The sequence below is a fragment of the Oryx dammah genome, unplaced genomic scaffold, assembly GCF_014754425.2.
Source record: "Oryx dammah isolate SB20612 unplaced genomic scaffold, SCBI_Odam_1.1 HiC_scaffold_27, whole genome shotgun sequence".
Taxonomy (NCBI): Eukaryota; Metazoa; Chordata; class Mammalia; order Artiodactyla; family Bovidae; genus Oryx; species Oryx dammah.
Genome location: NW_024070211.1, coordinates 20,587,365 through 20,599,488, shown reverse-complemented (window position 1 = coordinate 20,599,488; position 12,124 = coordinate 20,587,365). Strand labels below are relative to the sequence as shown.

Below are 12,124 nucleotides of genomic sequence, written 5' to 3'. Positions count from 1 at the left end.
AATTATGGAAATCTAGTTATGAGTTTTGTTGCCCAAATGTCCTCAGTGCTGATACACGAAAAGAAATGATTCTTAGAAGTCTAATATTTTGTTTCTTTTGTGTGTGTGTGTGAGGATTAAGTGGTTATTAAAGCTTTCTTACAGACATATTATGAAATTTAGGCAAATATTTTGTTTTTAAAGAGGATTTTCCCCATAATTGTAACATTTTAACTTTTAGTTTCCTCCCTGAAACCTTGCCTGTTTTCTAAGGAGACTTATTTTTACATCATTATATTTTCAGTATAATAAGTAGAAAATTGAATACTAGAAGTTGAAACATTCAGTGCTGTTCACAAATAGCGTGCAATCTCTGCCTTTTTTCCAGTAAAGCAGGAGAAAGTGATTTGAGAACTGAAGTGACCCAGGAGCCCTGTGGAAATACATGAACTGTCCGATAACTCCTGGGAAAGGAGCATCACACTGAGGGTGTCCCCTGTTACTCTTCCCTCTCTCCTTTCCTTCACCAGAGCTAAATTTTCTGTCCTATTGCCCTTTCAGGGGTAAGAAACAGGAAAGTCCCTTAGGAAGGGTAAGAACATGGCTCATGAACACCCTTGTTATGGGGCATGTTCTCTCTATAGCCAGAGCATCTCTACTTGTACAGAGATCTCAAAGACCAAGCTTGGTCCTTTAGAAGGCACAGACCATCTTATGTCGTCAGGAACTTTAAGGAACTTCAGAGAGTATAAGTTAGAGTTTCATTGTCCCTACCACATTCTGTTCCCTGTAGGACTAACCCCAAACAAAAGAGAGTATATTTTAATTGTTCAGAAATTATTTATAATGACTTTAAGCTTTGTTACAAAGAAGTTAGTAATTGTTGGAAAGGCTGGTAGTTACAGCTTTAGGGCTATTCTGTTCTATCAGACAACATGTCTATTTTTATTCCAGTACCATCCTGTTTTGTTGACTATAGCTTTATAGTATACAATGGGCTTCCCAGGTGGCTCAGTGGTAAAGAATCTCCCTGCCAGTGCAGGAGACAAAGAAGACACGGGTTCGATCCCTGGGTCAGGAAGATCCCCTACAGAAGGAAATGGCAACCCACTTCACTAATCTTGCTGGAGAATCCCATGGCCAGAGGAGTCTGGCAGGCTACAGTCCAAGGGGTTGCAAAGAGCTGGGCATGGCTACGTGACTGGGCACACACATGCACATACTGCTTTGTTTACTGTAGCTTTATAACATCGATGGCAGTCAGGAATTGTTAAGACAGCTATTATCAAAAAGACAAGAGATAAAAAGTTAGGTGAGGATGTTAGTGAGAATGTGTACTGGTGCAGCCGCTATGGAAAATAGCATGGAGGGTCCTCAAAAAATAAAAAATAAGACTACCAAGATCCAAGAATCCCATTTCTGTGTGTATTTCCAAAGGAAATGAAATCAATGTCTCGAAGATATATCTGTACTCCCATGTTCCTTATAGCATTTGTTCACTATAACCAGTATAGGGGAACATCCCAAATGTGTGATGAATGGGTGAAGAAAATGTGGTATGTGTGTATATATAATGGAGTATTATCAGTCATGAAAAGAACACTAATCCTGTTTTTGATAAAGTCGGTGAGCCAGGAGGACACTGTGCTAAGTGAAATAAGCCGGATAATTAAGTATGTTGTCACTTACATGTGAAATCGAAAAACGCGGAACTCACAGAACCAGAGAGTAGAACAGTGGTTTCCAGGCAGTGGCAGGTGGGGTAGATGCAGATGTTGGTCAAAGGGTACAAGCTTTCAATTATAAGATGAGTAAGTTCTGGGGATGTAGTGTTCAGCATTGTGACTATAGTTAATAGCACTTCATTAATACTTGAAAGAGTACTTGAAATTTACAAAGAGAATAGATCTTACGTTTTTCTCATATATATACACACACAATGGGAAGTATATAAAGTGATAGATGTGTTAATTAACATAATTGTGGTTATCATTTCATAACATATATGTGTATTAAATCATCCCATTGTACACCTTTTTAAAAAATCACGACCAACCCAAACACATACAATTTTAATTTGTTAATCATACCTCAGTAAAACTGGCAGTAGGGGTCAGGGTAGAGCCTTATGGCTACAATTAAAATGTTTTTTGTTTTTTTTTTTTTCCCTTCATATTTAGGCATTTTCCCATCCAATATTGATTACCCAGGACAGCAGTACTACTTTAATAGTTCAGGTAAGTAACTTTATTTCATTTAATACAGTTAAACTTGTTTTTTTTTTAATTACACTGTTTGTTACTACAGAGCTCCTGTAAGATAATATGAGTTATGCTGTTGGAGAGTACACCAGACATTAGGTCTGTGTGCCTCTAATGTCCCTGGAAGCTAGATAGAGGCGCTCTCCAGGGAGCATATTTGTGTGCGTTGTTAGGGAAAGAGGGAACTCCAGCAAGAACATGTTAAATGATTGGTTTGAAGTTTCTCAGACTTGTTAAGATTTGTATGAGAAACAAGCCCCTTGATACTCAGTCTAAGAGACCATTCACTGGCTAAGTGTTAGAAGTTACTTTCATATATACAGTTCTCCACGGTCCACTCCACCTACATATTCAGAAGAGTCACACTTACTGTAAGAAGCCAAGATAGGCATTCCTTTAACAGCTAAAGAGGAGAAGGTATTTTTTTCTAGAGGTCTTTGTAAATAGGTAAAAAGGACTTCCTATTCAAGCATATGACCTTTTTAAAGCTAAAGCCCTTACATTCTAGCCTGGCAAGGCTGCACTGTAATATCCTGGATCAGTACCAGCAAACAAGCATCAAAGAGCCTAAGCGCCAGAGGCAGTGGGTGGCTTTGTAGTCCTGCCTGTCGAGAACCACTGTAACTTAAATCTGGGGTCCGCAAGCTTTCCTGTAAAGGGCCAGGTAGCTACTGTTTGAGATTCTACAGGCTTTGTTGACCATATGTAGTTTTTGTCTCAACTAGGCCACCTGTCGTCATAATGTGACGATGACCATACACTGTTCAGTCACTCAGTCGTGTCCTATTCTTTGTGACCCCGTGGCCTCTAGCATACCAGTCTCCTCTGTCCATGGAGTTTTCCAGGAAAGAATACTGGAGTGGATTGCCATTTCCTCTTCCAGGGGATCTTCCCAACCCAGGGATCGAACCTGAGTCTTTGCATCTCTTGCATTGGCAAGTGGGTTCTTTACCACTAGTGCCACCTGGGAAGCCAGCCAGATACTATTCATAAGCAAAGGTCCTCAGCTGTGTTCCAGTAAAACCCTATTTATAAAAACAGGCAGTGGGTTGTATTTGTACTCCGACTTGTAGCTTTTTGACCCCTGGCTTAAATAATACAAGTACAAAGAATTATATAATTAGGTATATATTGGTGCTTTTGCTTTGTTTTCCCATACAGTATTCTGACCCTCAGTCTGGTTTACCCAGTAGCACTCTGTGAGTGGTCATGCTATGCACGTTTGTCAGACTGACCACTGTGGGAGAGAAGAAAAGAGCTATAGTCCTTGTCTCAGAGTTTATAACCAGGACTTGATTGTAGGTGCCGTACATTTGGAAAGGCAAAACAGTAGAAGCAAATAGGACTAATCTGGGTATAGAAAACAGAATGGTGAACCATGGAATCAAGTAGTACAGAATAACATGATGATAGTTAATGTTCAACAGAATCTCCAGTTGACCCCAGGAAGATTTCTGGAGGTTTTTCTGTACACATAGTTTTCTCCTTTGCTGTATTCCGCCCTGAAAATTTCAGCTCTACTCAGGGAGCCTGCTGCATCTGCCTGTGTCCCTCCCTGCTCCCTGAACCACAGTCTAGAGGGTGCCTTCAGGCTCATTTCCTGTATTTCCCTTCTCTCAAGATTCAGAATCTTGAACTGCCAATTATACAATGCCTGAAAACATCCATCTCATATGTTTTCTCCCATCTTCTACTTGATTTGGTAGATCTAGTCCAGTCCCAGTTGCTCCTTCCTGGCAGAGGTCGGAGTCCATTTCAGACATATTGATGCAGTGCAGTCAGTGCTCAGCCTGGAAGGGAGGGAGCAGGGTTGCAGTTAGTGGAGTTCACCCAGAAGAGGTGGAGTGCTGTGTCTTGATGAGGTAAGCAAGCATCCTTACTTAACTTGATGAAGTTAAGGAAAGCAATGAAAGGAAAGGGCTTTTCAACCCTTTATGAAACAGCCTGCCCAGAATTTCCAGAATGTAGTGGAGTACCACTGAATGATTTACTCAGTAGAATGATACTGTTAAGAGTTACAATCAAGATACGTTTTTGATGTAGTTGTGAAGGCTTGGATCGTGATGGTCAAACTTGGCTGTTTATGTGAACCACCTGCGAAGCTTTTACAGTGTGTCCATGGCTTGAATTCAACCCAGACCAGTTAAGTTATAGTTGGGATAGAGACAGGGACACTTAGGCCTTTAAAAAAAAAAAAAAAAAAAAGTGTCTCAAGTGATTCTAATGGATTCAGGAAGAAAAATCCTAGGCTTAGATGATTGGGATTACCTAGGCTTATGGACTACAATGAAGAATACTGTTCTTCCCCAGCGGCTTCACTCTGAGGCTTTCACTTCTGATGCTCTGGAGGCTTAAAATCCTAGAACTGTGGTCTTGGTGCAGGAGAGGAACAGTTGTTACACAGTGCAAGCTCACTTGTTTCTATCTGAACTCATCTGAAGAGAGGAGGTGTGATGATTAGGTGTCAACAGAGCTGATACAGTCTGACGGAAGAACACTGGGTCCTTTTGGTTGTTGGTTATGGAGGCCAGCTCACACTGACTTAAGTCTGAGTAGAGGTTTCTCAGCCCATGTGACTCGGAAGAGATGAATCTTACAGGAAGACTGTTTTGGCTCTGTCTCCCATTGTGATTTCTCTCTTCCTGTTGACCTTATTCTCTCCAGTATATATGGCTCCTAATACCTCAGAGTACTCAAGGAAAAGGGGTTTCTCTCCTGGTTCATTTTTTAAATCTCCAGGAGAAACAGGAATGATCCTGTGGATGAAGAGAATAATAACATATCTGTGCACAGACGTGGCTTGAACTATCATAAATGACCTCATCCCAACATCTTCTATGACAATTGGGAATTGAGGTTTAAAAATGTTAAGTATTTTGGCTAAAGTCATATGGGCACTTAGTTACATAACTAGGACTAAACATGCAAGTCACTGATTCCTAGCCTCTGCTGTTTCTGTTGTACAGGGATATAACATAGGCATTCTACTGATTTAACCTTACCAAAGAGGGCAGGTTCCCTTACTGACTTTTCTTTCATCTTTTTTGAACTTACTAAGAAAAAAAGGGAAACCTGCTAAAAGCCTCCTTCATATGAAAGAGGCATAAGCAGAGCAGACACAGACCAGAGAATGAAAGGCAATAATAAAAGCCTCTCTTGCCTTCCTTTCCTATCCCCTGTAAGATTATCATATTTATATTTCTTCCGCTGAAGTGATTGGATTTCTTCAAAGGCAGCACTACATAAGGCCAGGTGGCCACGCTAATGGTCACCTAGGGAACTTTTATGAGAGCATATGTATCTCTTACAGGCAATGATTTATTCTGAATATGGCCGTCCTTAGCTGGAAAAGAATTTATAGGTCACAGAACCTCATGAATGTTTAAAAAGCTGTTACCAATCTTTCTGATCTTGGTGGTGTTTCTTGATCTCTTTTGCCATGAAATCCTGGTATGTGTATAAGGAACAGATGGAGTAGTTCATAGAATAATGATAACCAGAATTTCTTTTATTACAGAGCCAAAGTATATAACTACAAAAGAATATTAGACTAGCATTCAGCACAGGATATAATTTAAACTTATTTATCTCAAGTGTATGATTGTTAGGTTTTTCCAGCCATGTTTATTATGAAGATTTTAAAATATCTGATTGGGCCAGTGGAACAGCTATAGAAAATTTTTGGTCCTAGGAGACCTCTTCTCATTGTAATAGATATTGATGGGATCTTCGGTCCTGTTGATAACTCATGACTGACGATGTAGAACGTTTAACCACACTAGTCTTTTTGACTTAAAGCATTAAAACTTTCCCTTTCTCTCTCCCCATGTTTTGTCTGGCAAGTACCAAATTAGATTTTATAATATTCAGATGTTTGGAGTTGTAAGCTTTATTTCGTGAAGGCACTGCTCAGTTGTACTTTAAATAAGAAATAGCACGAAGAAAGATGTTCTTCTCTATCAAGAAAACATTGCTTCAAATCGTAGCAAATTTATCTGTCAGTTGAAACTCCACAGATGTATGTCGTGTTTCTGGTATCTGTGTAGATAGGTATTCAGAGCTTTGGGGCTATTTTGGATTTTGAATCAGCCGAATATTTTTGAGGGTAGATAGGTAGAAATGCTGCTTAGACCTTCTGCAACAAAATGACTTTCCACAGGGATTTGAAAGTGGTAATGAGCCATGTGGAAAAGTGCCCAGTGTGCTTCTCATGTTGCAGTGGAATAATTGGCACTCTTAGGGAATCGGGCAGTCTCTCTATTCAGGATTGCTGAAGCATCCTGTGGTATTCAGTGGTTTGTCCATAAATATTCTATTATGTTGTGGAATGGTTGCCCCTGTCTTTTTGTTCTTTGTGAAGTAGGTGTATTTATTGTGTATTGATCATTTGTCCTTATGTGAAAGGTTTGGGGGGTTATTTTTTTTGGTTGGTGGGGTTTTTTTGTTTTGTTATGTTTTTTTGGCTTTTCGGTGAAAAGCACAGAAAGCAAGGTTTGTAGCAGTGCCATAGTCTCCTTTATCTTAGGATATGAAACTTGCTGGTATGTGTTGCCCAACACAGTAGTGGGAGCTGAATTTTTCTGATTGTTCTGTTGAGTAGAAGCCAATTTGAGGAAGAGTGTCCATATTAAAAATTGTGTCCAGATCCCATTTCAGTCCTAAATCATTGAAGGGATTTGAGGATATATCCTTATCCTGATTTAAATATCATAATGTTTATATATTGACATGGGAAATGTGAGTGAGAATACAAAAGTTGGGTTACAGGAGGTGTCTGGTAAATCCCCACTAATTTCTGGGCTTCCCTGGTGGCTCAGCTGGTAAAGAAAGTGAAAGTGAAAGTCACTCAGTTGTGTCCATCTCTTTGTGACCCCATGATCTATGTAGTCCATAGAGTTCTCCAGGCCAGAATACTAGAGTGGGTAGCCGTTCTCTTCTCCAGGGGATCTTCCCAGCCAAGGGATCAAACCTAGGTCTCCCACATTGCAAGTGGATTCTTCACCAGTTGAGCCACCTAAAGAATCCACTTGCAATGTGGGAGATCTGGGTTTGATCTCTGGGTTGAGAAGATCCCCTGGAGAACGGAACAGCTACCCATTCCAATATTCTAAGCCACCTAAAAAATAGAAAATTGTGTAACTTCTTTGGAAAAGATTCTAGCGGTTTCAAATGGTTAAATATAGAATTACCATATGACCTAGCAATTCCACTCTTAGGTAAGAGAAATGAAAACATATGTCCAAATAACAACTTGTATACAAATATTTGTAGTAGCATTATTCACAATAGTAAAAAGGTAGAAATAACCCAAAAGACATCAACTGGTGCGTGAATAAACAAAATGTGATATATTTATACAATGAAATATTACTTGGCCACAAAAAAGAATGAAATAAAGATTTGTGCTACAACGTGGATAAACCGTGAAAACATTATGCTGAATGAAATAAGCCATACATGAATCACAACATATTATATGATTCCTTTAATAAAATTGTCCATAATAGGCATAGCTATGGAGGCAGAAAGTAGACCAGTGTTTGTTTAGGACTAGGATGATCGGCTTAAAACTCAACATTCAAAAACTAAGATAATGGCATCCGGTCCCATCACTTCATGGCAGATAGATGGGGAAACAATGGAAACAGTGACAGACTTTATTTTCTTGGGCTCCAGAATCACTGCAGATGATGACTACAGCCATGAAATTAAAAAACACTTTCTCCTTGGGAGAAAAGCTATGACACACCTGCTGCTGCTGCTAAGTCGCTTCAGTCGTGTCCAACTCTGTGCGACCCCATAGACGGCAGCCCACCAGGCTCCCCTGTCCCTGGGCTTCTCCAGGCAAGAACAGTGGAGTGGGCTGCCATTTCCTTCTCCAGTGCATGAAAGTGAGAAGTGAAAGTGAAGTCGCTCAGTCGTGTCTGACTCTTCGCGACCCCATGGACTGCAGCCCACCAAGCTCCTCTGTCCATGGGATTTTCCAGGCATGAGTACTGGAGTGGTGTGCAGTTGCCTTCTCCGATGACACACCTAGACAGCATTAAAAAGTAGACACATTACTGACAAAGGTCTGTCTAGTCAAAGCTATGGTTTTTCCAGTAGTCATGTATGGATGTGAAAGTTGGACCATAAAGAAAGCTGAGCGCTGTAGAACTGATGCTTTTGAACTGTGGTGTTGGAAAAGACTCTTGAGAGTCCCTTGGACTGCAAGGAGATCCAACCAGTCAATCCTAAAGTAAATCAGTCCTGAATATCCATTGGAAGGACTGATGCTAAAGCTGAAACTTCAATACTTTCACTACCTGATGCGAAGAACTGATTCATTGGAAAAGACCCCGATGCTGGGAAAGATTGAAAGCAGGAGAAGAAGGGGACGACAGAGGATGAGATGGTTGGATGGCATCACCGACTCGAACGTGAGTTTGAACAAGCTCCAGGAGTTGATGATGGTCATTCCAGGTGAAGCCTGGCATGCTTCAGTTCATGGGGTCGCAAAGAGTTGGACATGACTGAGTAACTGAACTGAACTGAGGCTGATCGGGGACTGGTAAGTGAAAGGTTGTTGATTTCACACACATAGGCACACCATGGAGTTAGTAAAGTATAGCAGAAAACATGTTTACTAGGAGAGTAAGGAACTAGAGCTTCCATCATCCTTTCCTTGTCTTGAAGATCGCGGACAAGCCCCCAAGATGAAAGGTTGCTGCTGTGAGCTGTGTGTTACGTGGAATTTGTGACTTCCGGAGGAGAGGATTTTGATCCGGGGTCAGAGATGAGGCTTGACTACTTGGAGCTTTTTGTGTAGCAAAGTTTTATTAAAGTATAATAGAGATAGGGAAAGCCTCTGACATAGACATCAGAAGGGGCCAGAAAGAGTGCCTGCCTTTCTGGTTTTTAGGAAGGTGTTTTATGTCTGTTAGAAAGCTATTAATCAGATAAGAGCGATACCTCAAGGCTGAAGGAGTTGCACTAGGCCCCTTTCCCACAATATGCACTTTTGAGATAGGTTGGCACGAGGTGTGTCATCCCCAGGCCATAAAACAATTGACAGGAATACTGGCTTGTTGAGCCATTATCAGCCCAAGGTTTGAGGGAAGAAAAAAAGTCTTAGGGGGGACCATTTTGAAGAAAGGCAAATTCCAAAGCAAATACATAGTTTCATTAACATAAGAAAAACACATTGGTTAGCTCAAGGCCAAACCGGATGTCCTCAATACAGAATTACAAGAAGCCTCTTTTAATTTTGTGTAGAGCAGGAAAACAAACTGCCACTTGGAGTTTATTTCCTCCTGCAGCTTGGGAACCTCTGGCCTTCCCACCTGTTAACTCTCTCATAACTAAAGAGTGCAGGTTTCTTTGGGGGATGATAAAAGTGTTCTCAAGTTGTTTATGGCAGTGACGGCACAACTCCATGAATTTACTAAAATCCATTGAGTTATATGCTCTAAATTGATGAATTATTACTATATAATTCAGTTAAATCTCTTGAAAGTTGTTGTAAAAACACAACCAACAGACACAGATACTTTACATGGCAAATATTTATATAAGCACTTATAGTTAGATTATCCAGCTGAGTTCTATTGTCATTTCATTTTTTAAGACTAATTACCAGAAATTTTGAACATGAAATTTTAATTTAACCAGTTTCTACCCTACAGGGTTCTTCTCGTTGGCTTCCCCCCAACACCCCTATAGTCTTATTAAAGCAATAAGTTTAAACTCAGGCCTGTACCACGGTGATATGGAATGATATGAAGGCATATGGCACAAGATACATAGTGAAGGGTAGGAATTTTCATCAGCAACAGGAGCACGTTGATTAAACATTTGAAACATTATCTTCAAAGGGTATGACAGTGGCAGGAGAGAAGGAAAAATAATTAAGTGGATTCTCTCTCATCATGAGCGTCCCAGGTGGCACTAGTGATAAAGAACCTACCTACCAATGCAGGAGACATAAGAGACTCAAGACGATCCCCACAAGGAGGGCAGGGTAACCCACTCCAGTTTTATTGCCTGGAGAATCCCCATGAACAGAGGAGCCTGGTGGGCTACAGTCCATCGAGTTGCAAAGAGTCCGACACGACTGCAATGACTTAGCATGTACACACTCTCTCATTATGCCAGAATTAAGTTGTCAGTCTTATGTGGGGAAAAATAACCTCTTCCAAACAAATTCCATAAATATGAGCAATAAAATAAATTGAGTTGAAAAGTTTGATGGAAACATCTTGCAAAAGTCAATTTGTTAATAGTATGTAAAAGTTTGACTCTTAAAGCATTATTTAATGGCCACGCTATCTCATCTCTCCTTTGATCTAGCAACCAGTTTCTCGAAAGGGCTAGTAGTAGAAACTATGATCTCTGACATAGAATTACAATTAGAGAAACTCTATCTTTTATATCTCACTCTAGTTATTACCATCTGAAGTATCATACCTAACACAGAAGTCCTACAGTATATGTAGTAAATATTGGTCTGTCTGTCATTGTTTGGAACCACTGGACAGTAAGGCTTTATCAGCTGTCATTTTAACCATTCTCTCATGTCCAGCCAAGTCTTCACTGACAGTGTTAAGTAGCTGTAAACTGAAAGAACCCACTCCATACATCAGTAGCCCGTTCCAGTCCCCTTCCAGTACTACTCATGCCTTCTAAATTAGTATCTTCTTATGTAAACTAGTTAATAAGAACCTAATATAGAGCACGGGCTTTCCAAGTGGCTCAATGGTAAAGAATCTGCCTGCAATGCGAGAGATGCAGGTTCGGTCCCTGGGTCAGGAAGATCCCTTGGAGAAGGGCATGGAAACTCACTCCAGTATTCTTACCTGGAAAATCCCATGGTCTTTTCCGGTGAATTGGCTCTTCACATCAGGTGGCCAAAGTATTGGAGCTTCAGCATCAATCCTTCCAGTGAATATTCAGGACTGATTTCCTTTAGAAATGACTGGTTTGGTCTCCTTGCTGTATGGGAAAGTGAAAGAAAGTAAAGTCGCTCAGTCGTGTCTGACTCTGTGCGACCCCATGGACTTCAGTCTGCCAGGCTCCTCCGTCCAGGGGATTTTCCAGGCAGGAATACTGGAGTGGGTTGCCATTCCCTTCTCCAGGGGATCTTCTGACCCAGGGATTGAACCCAGGCCTCCCACACTGCAGGTACACTCTCTACCGTGTGAGCCACTAGGGAAGCCCAAGTGAAGTAAAAGTCGCGCAGTCGTGTCCAACTCTTTGCGACCCCATGGACTGTATAGTCCATGTTTGGATTCTCCAGGCCATAATACTGGAGCGGGTAGCCTTCCCCTTCTCCAGGGGATCTTCACAACCCAGGGGTCAAACCCAGGTCTCCCGCATTGCAGGTGGATTCTTTACCAGCTGAGCCACAAGGGAAGCCCTGCTGTATGGGAATAGAATCTAAAAAAGAATGGGTAAGTATGTGTGTATGTATAACTGATTCACTTTGAAGTACAGTAGAAACTAGCACAATATTGTAAATCAGATATACTCCAATAAAAAGCAGTTAAACATAAATTAATATCTACTTCATCTTCAGCACATGAGGACTCAGGCATGTCCAGTCCCACGTGGAAACAGTGGTACCATGGTGACAGGATAATTATCACCCACCCTCATGAAGGCATTCTCCATTGGTCATCTTTTTTTTTAACTTTCTTTTTTTTTAATTTAAATATATATTTAAAAATTTTGCACTGTTGTATTGTTTTCTGCTATATAGCAATACTGCTGCTGCTGCTGCTACTAAGTTGCTTCAGACGCGTCCGACTCTGTGTGACCCCATAGACGGCAGCCCACCAGGCTCCCCCGTCCCTGGGATTCTCCAGGCAAGAACACTGGAGTGGGTTGCCGTTTCCTTCTCCAATGCA

The 12,124-nt window shown here is 40.9% G+C and overlaps 1 protein-coding gene across 3 annotated transcripts in view; it reads left to right on the top strand.

Moving 5' to 3' along the window:
- RHBDD1 (rhomboid domain containing 1) overlaps window positions 1-12,124 on the top strand; it is a 133,315-nt gene that overhangs the window by 62,734 nt on the left and 58,457 nt on the right. For all 3 annotated transcript variants that reach the window (XM_040228466.1, XM_040228465.1, XM_040228468.1), the window contains exon 5: window positions 2,160-2,216. In XM_040228466.1, coding sequence (XP_040084400.1) covers window positions 2,160-2,216 — 57 coding nt within the window. The remainder of the gene's footprint in view (window positions 1-2,159; window positions 2,217-12,124) is intronic.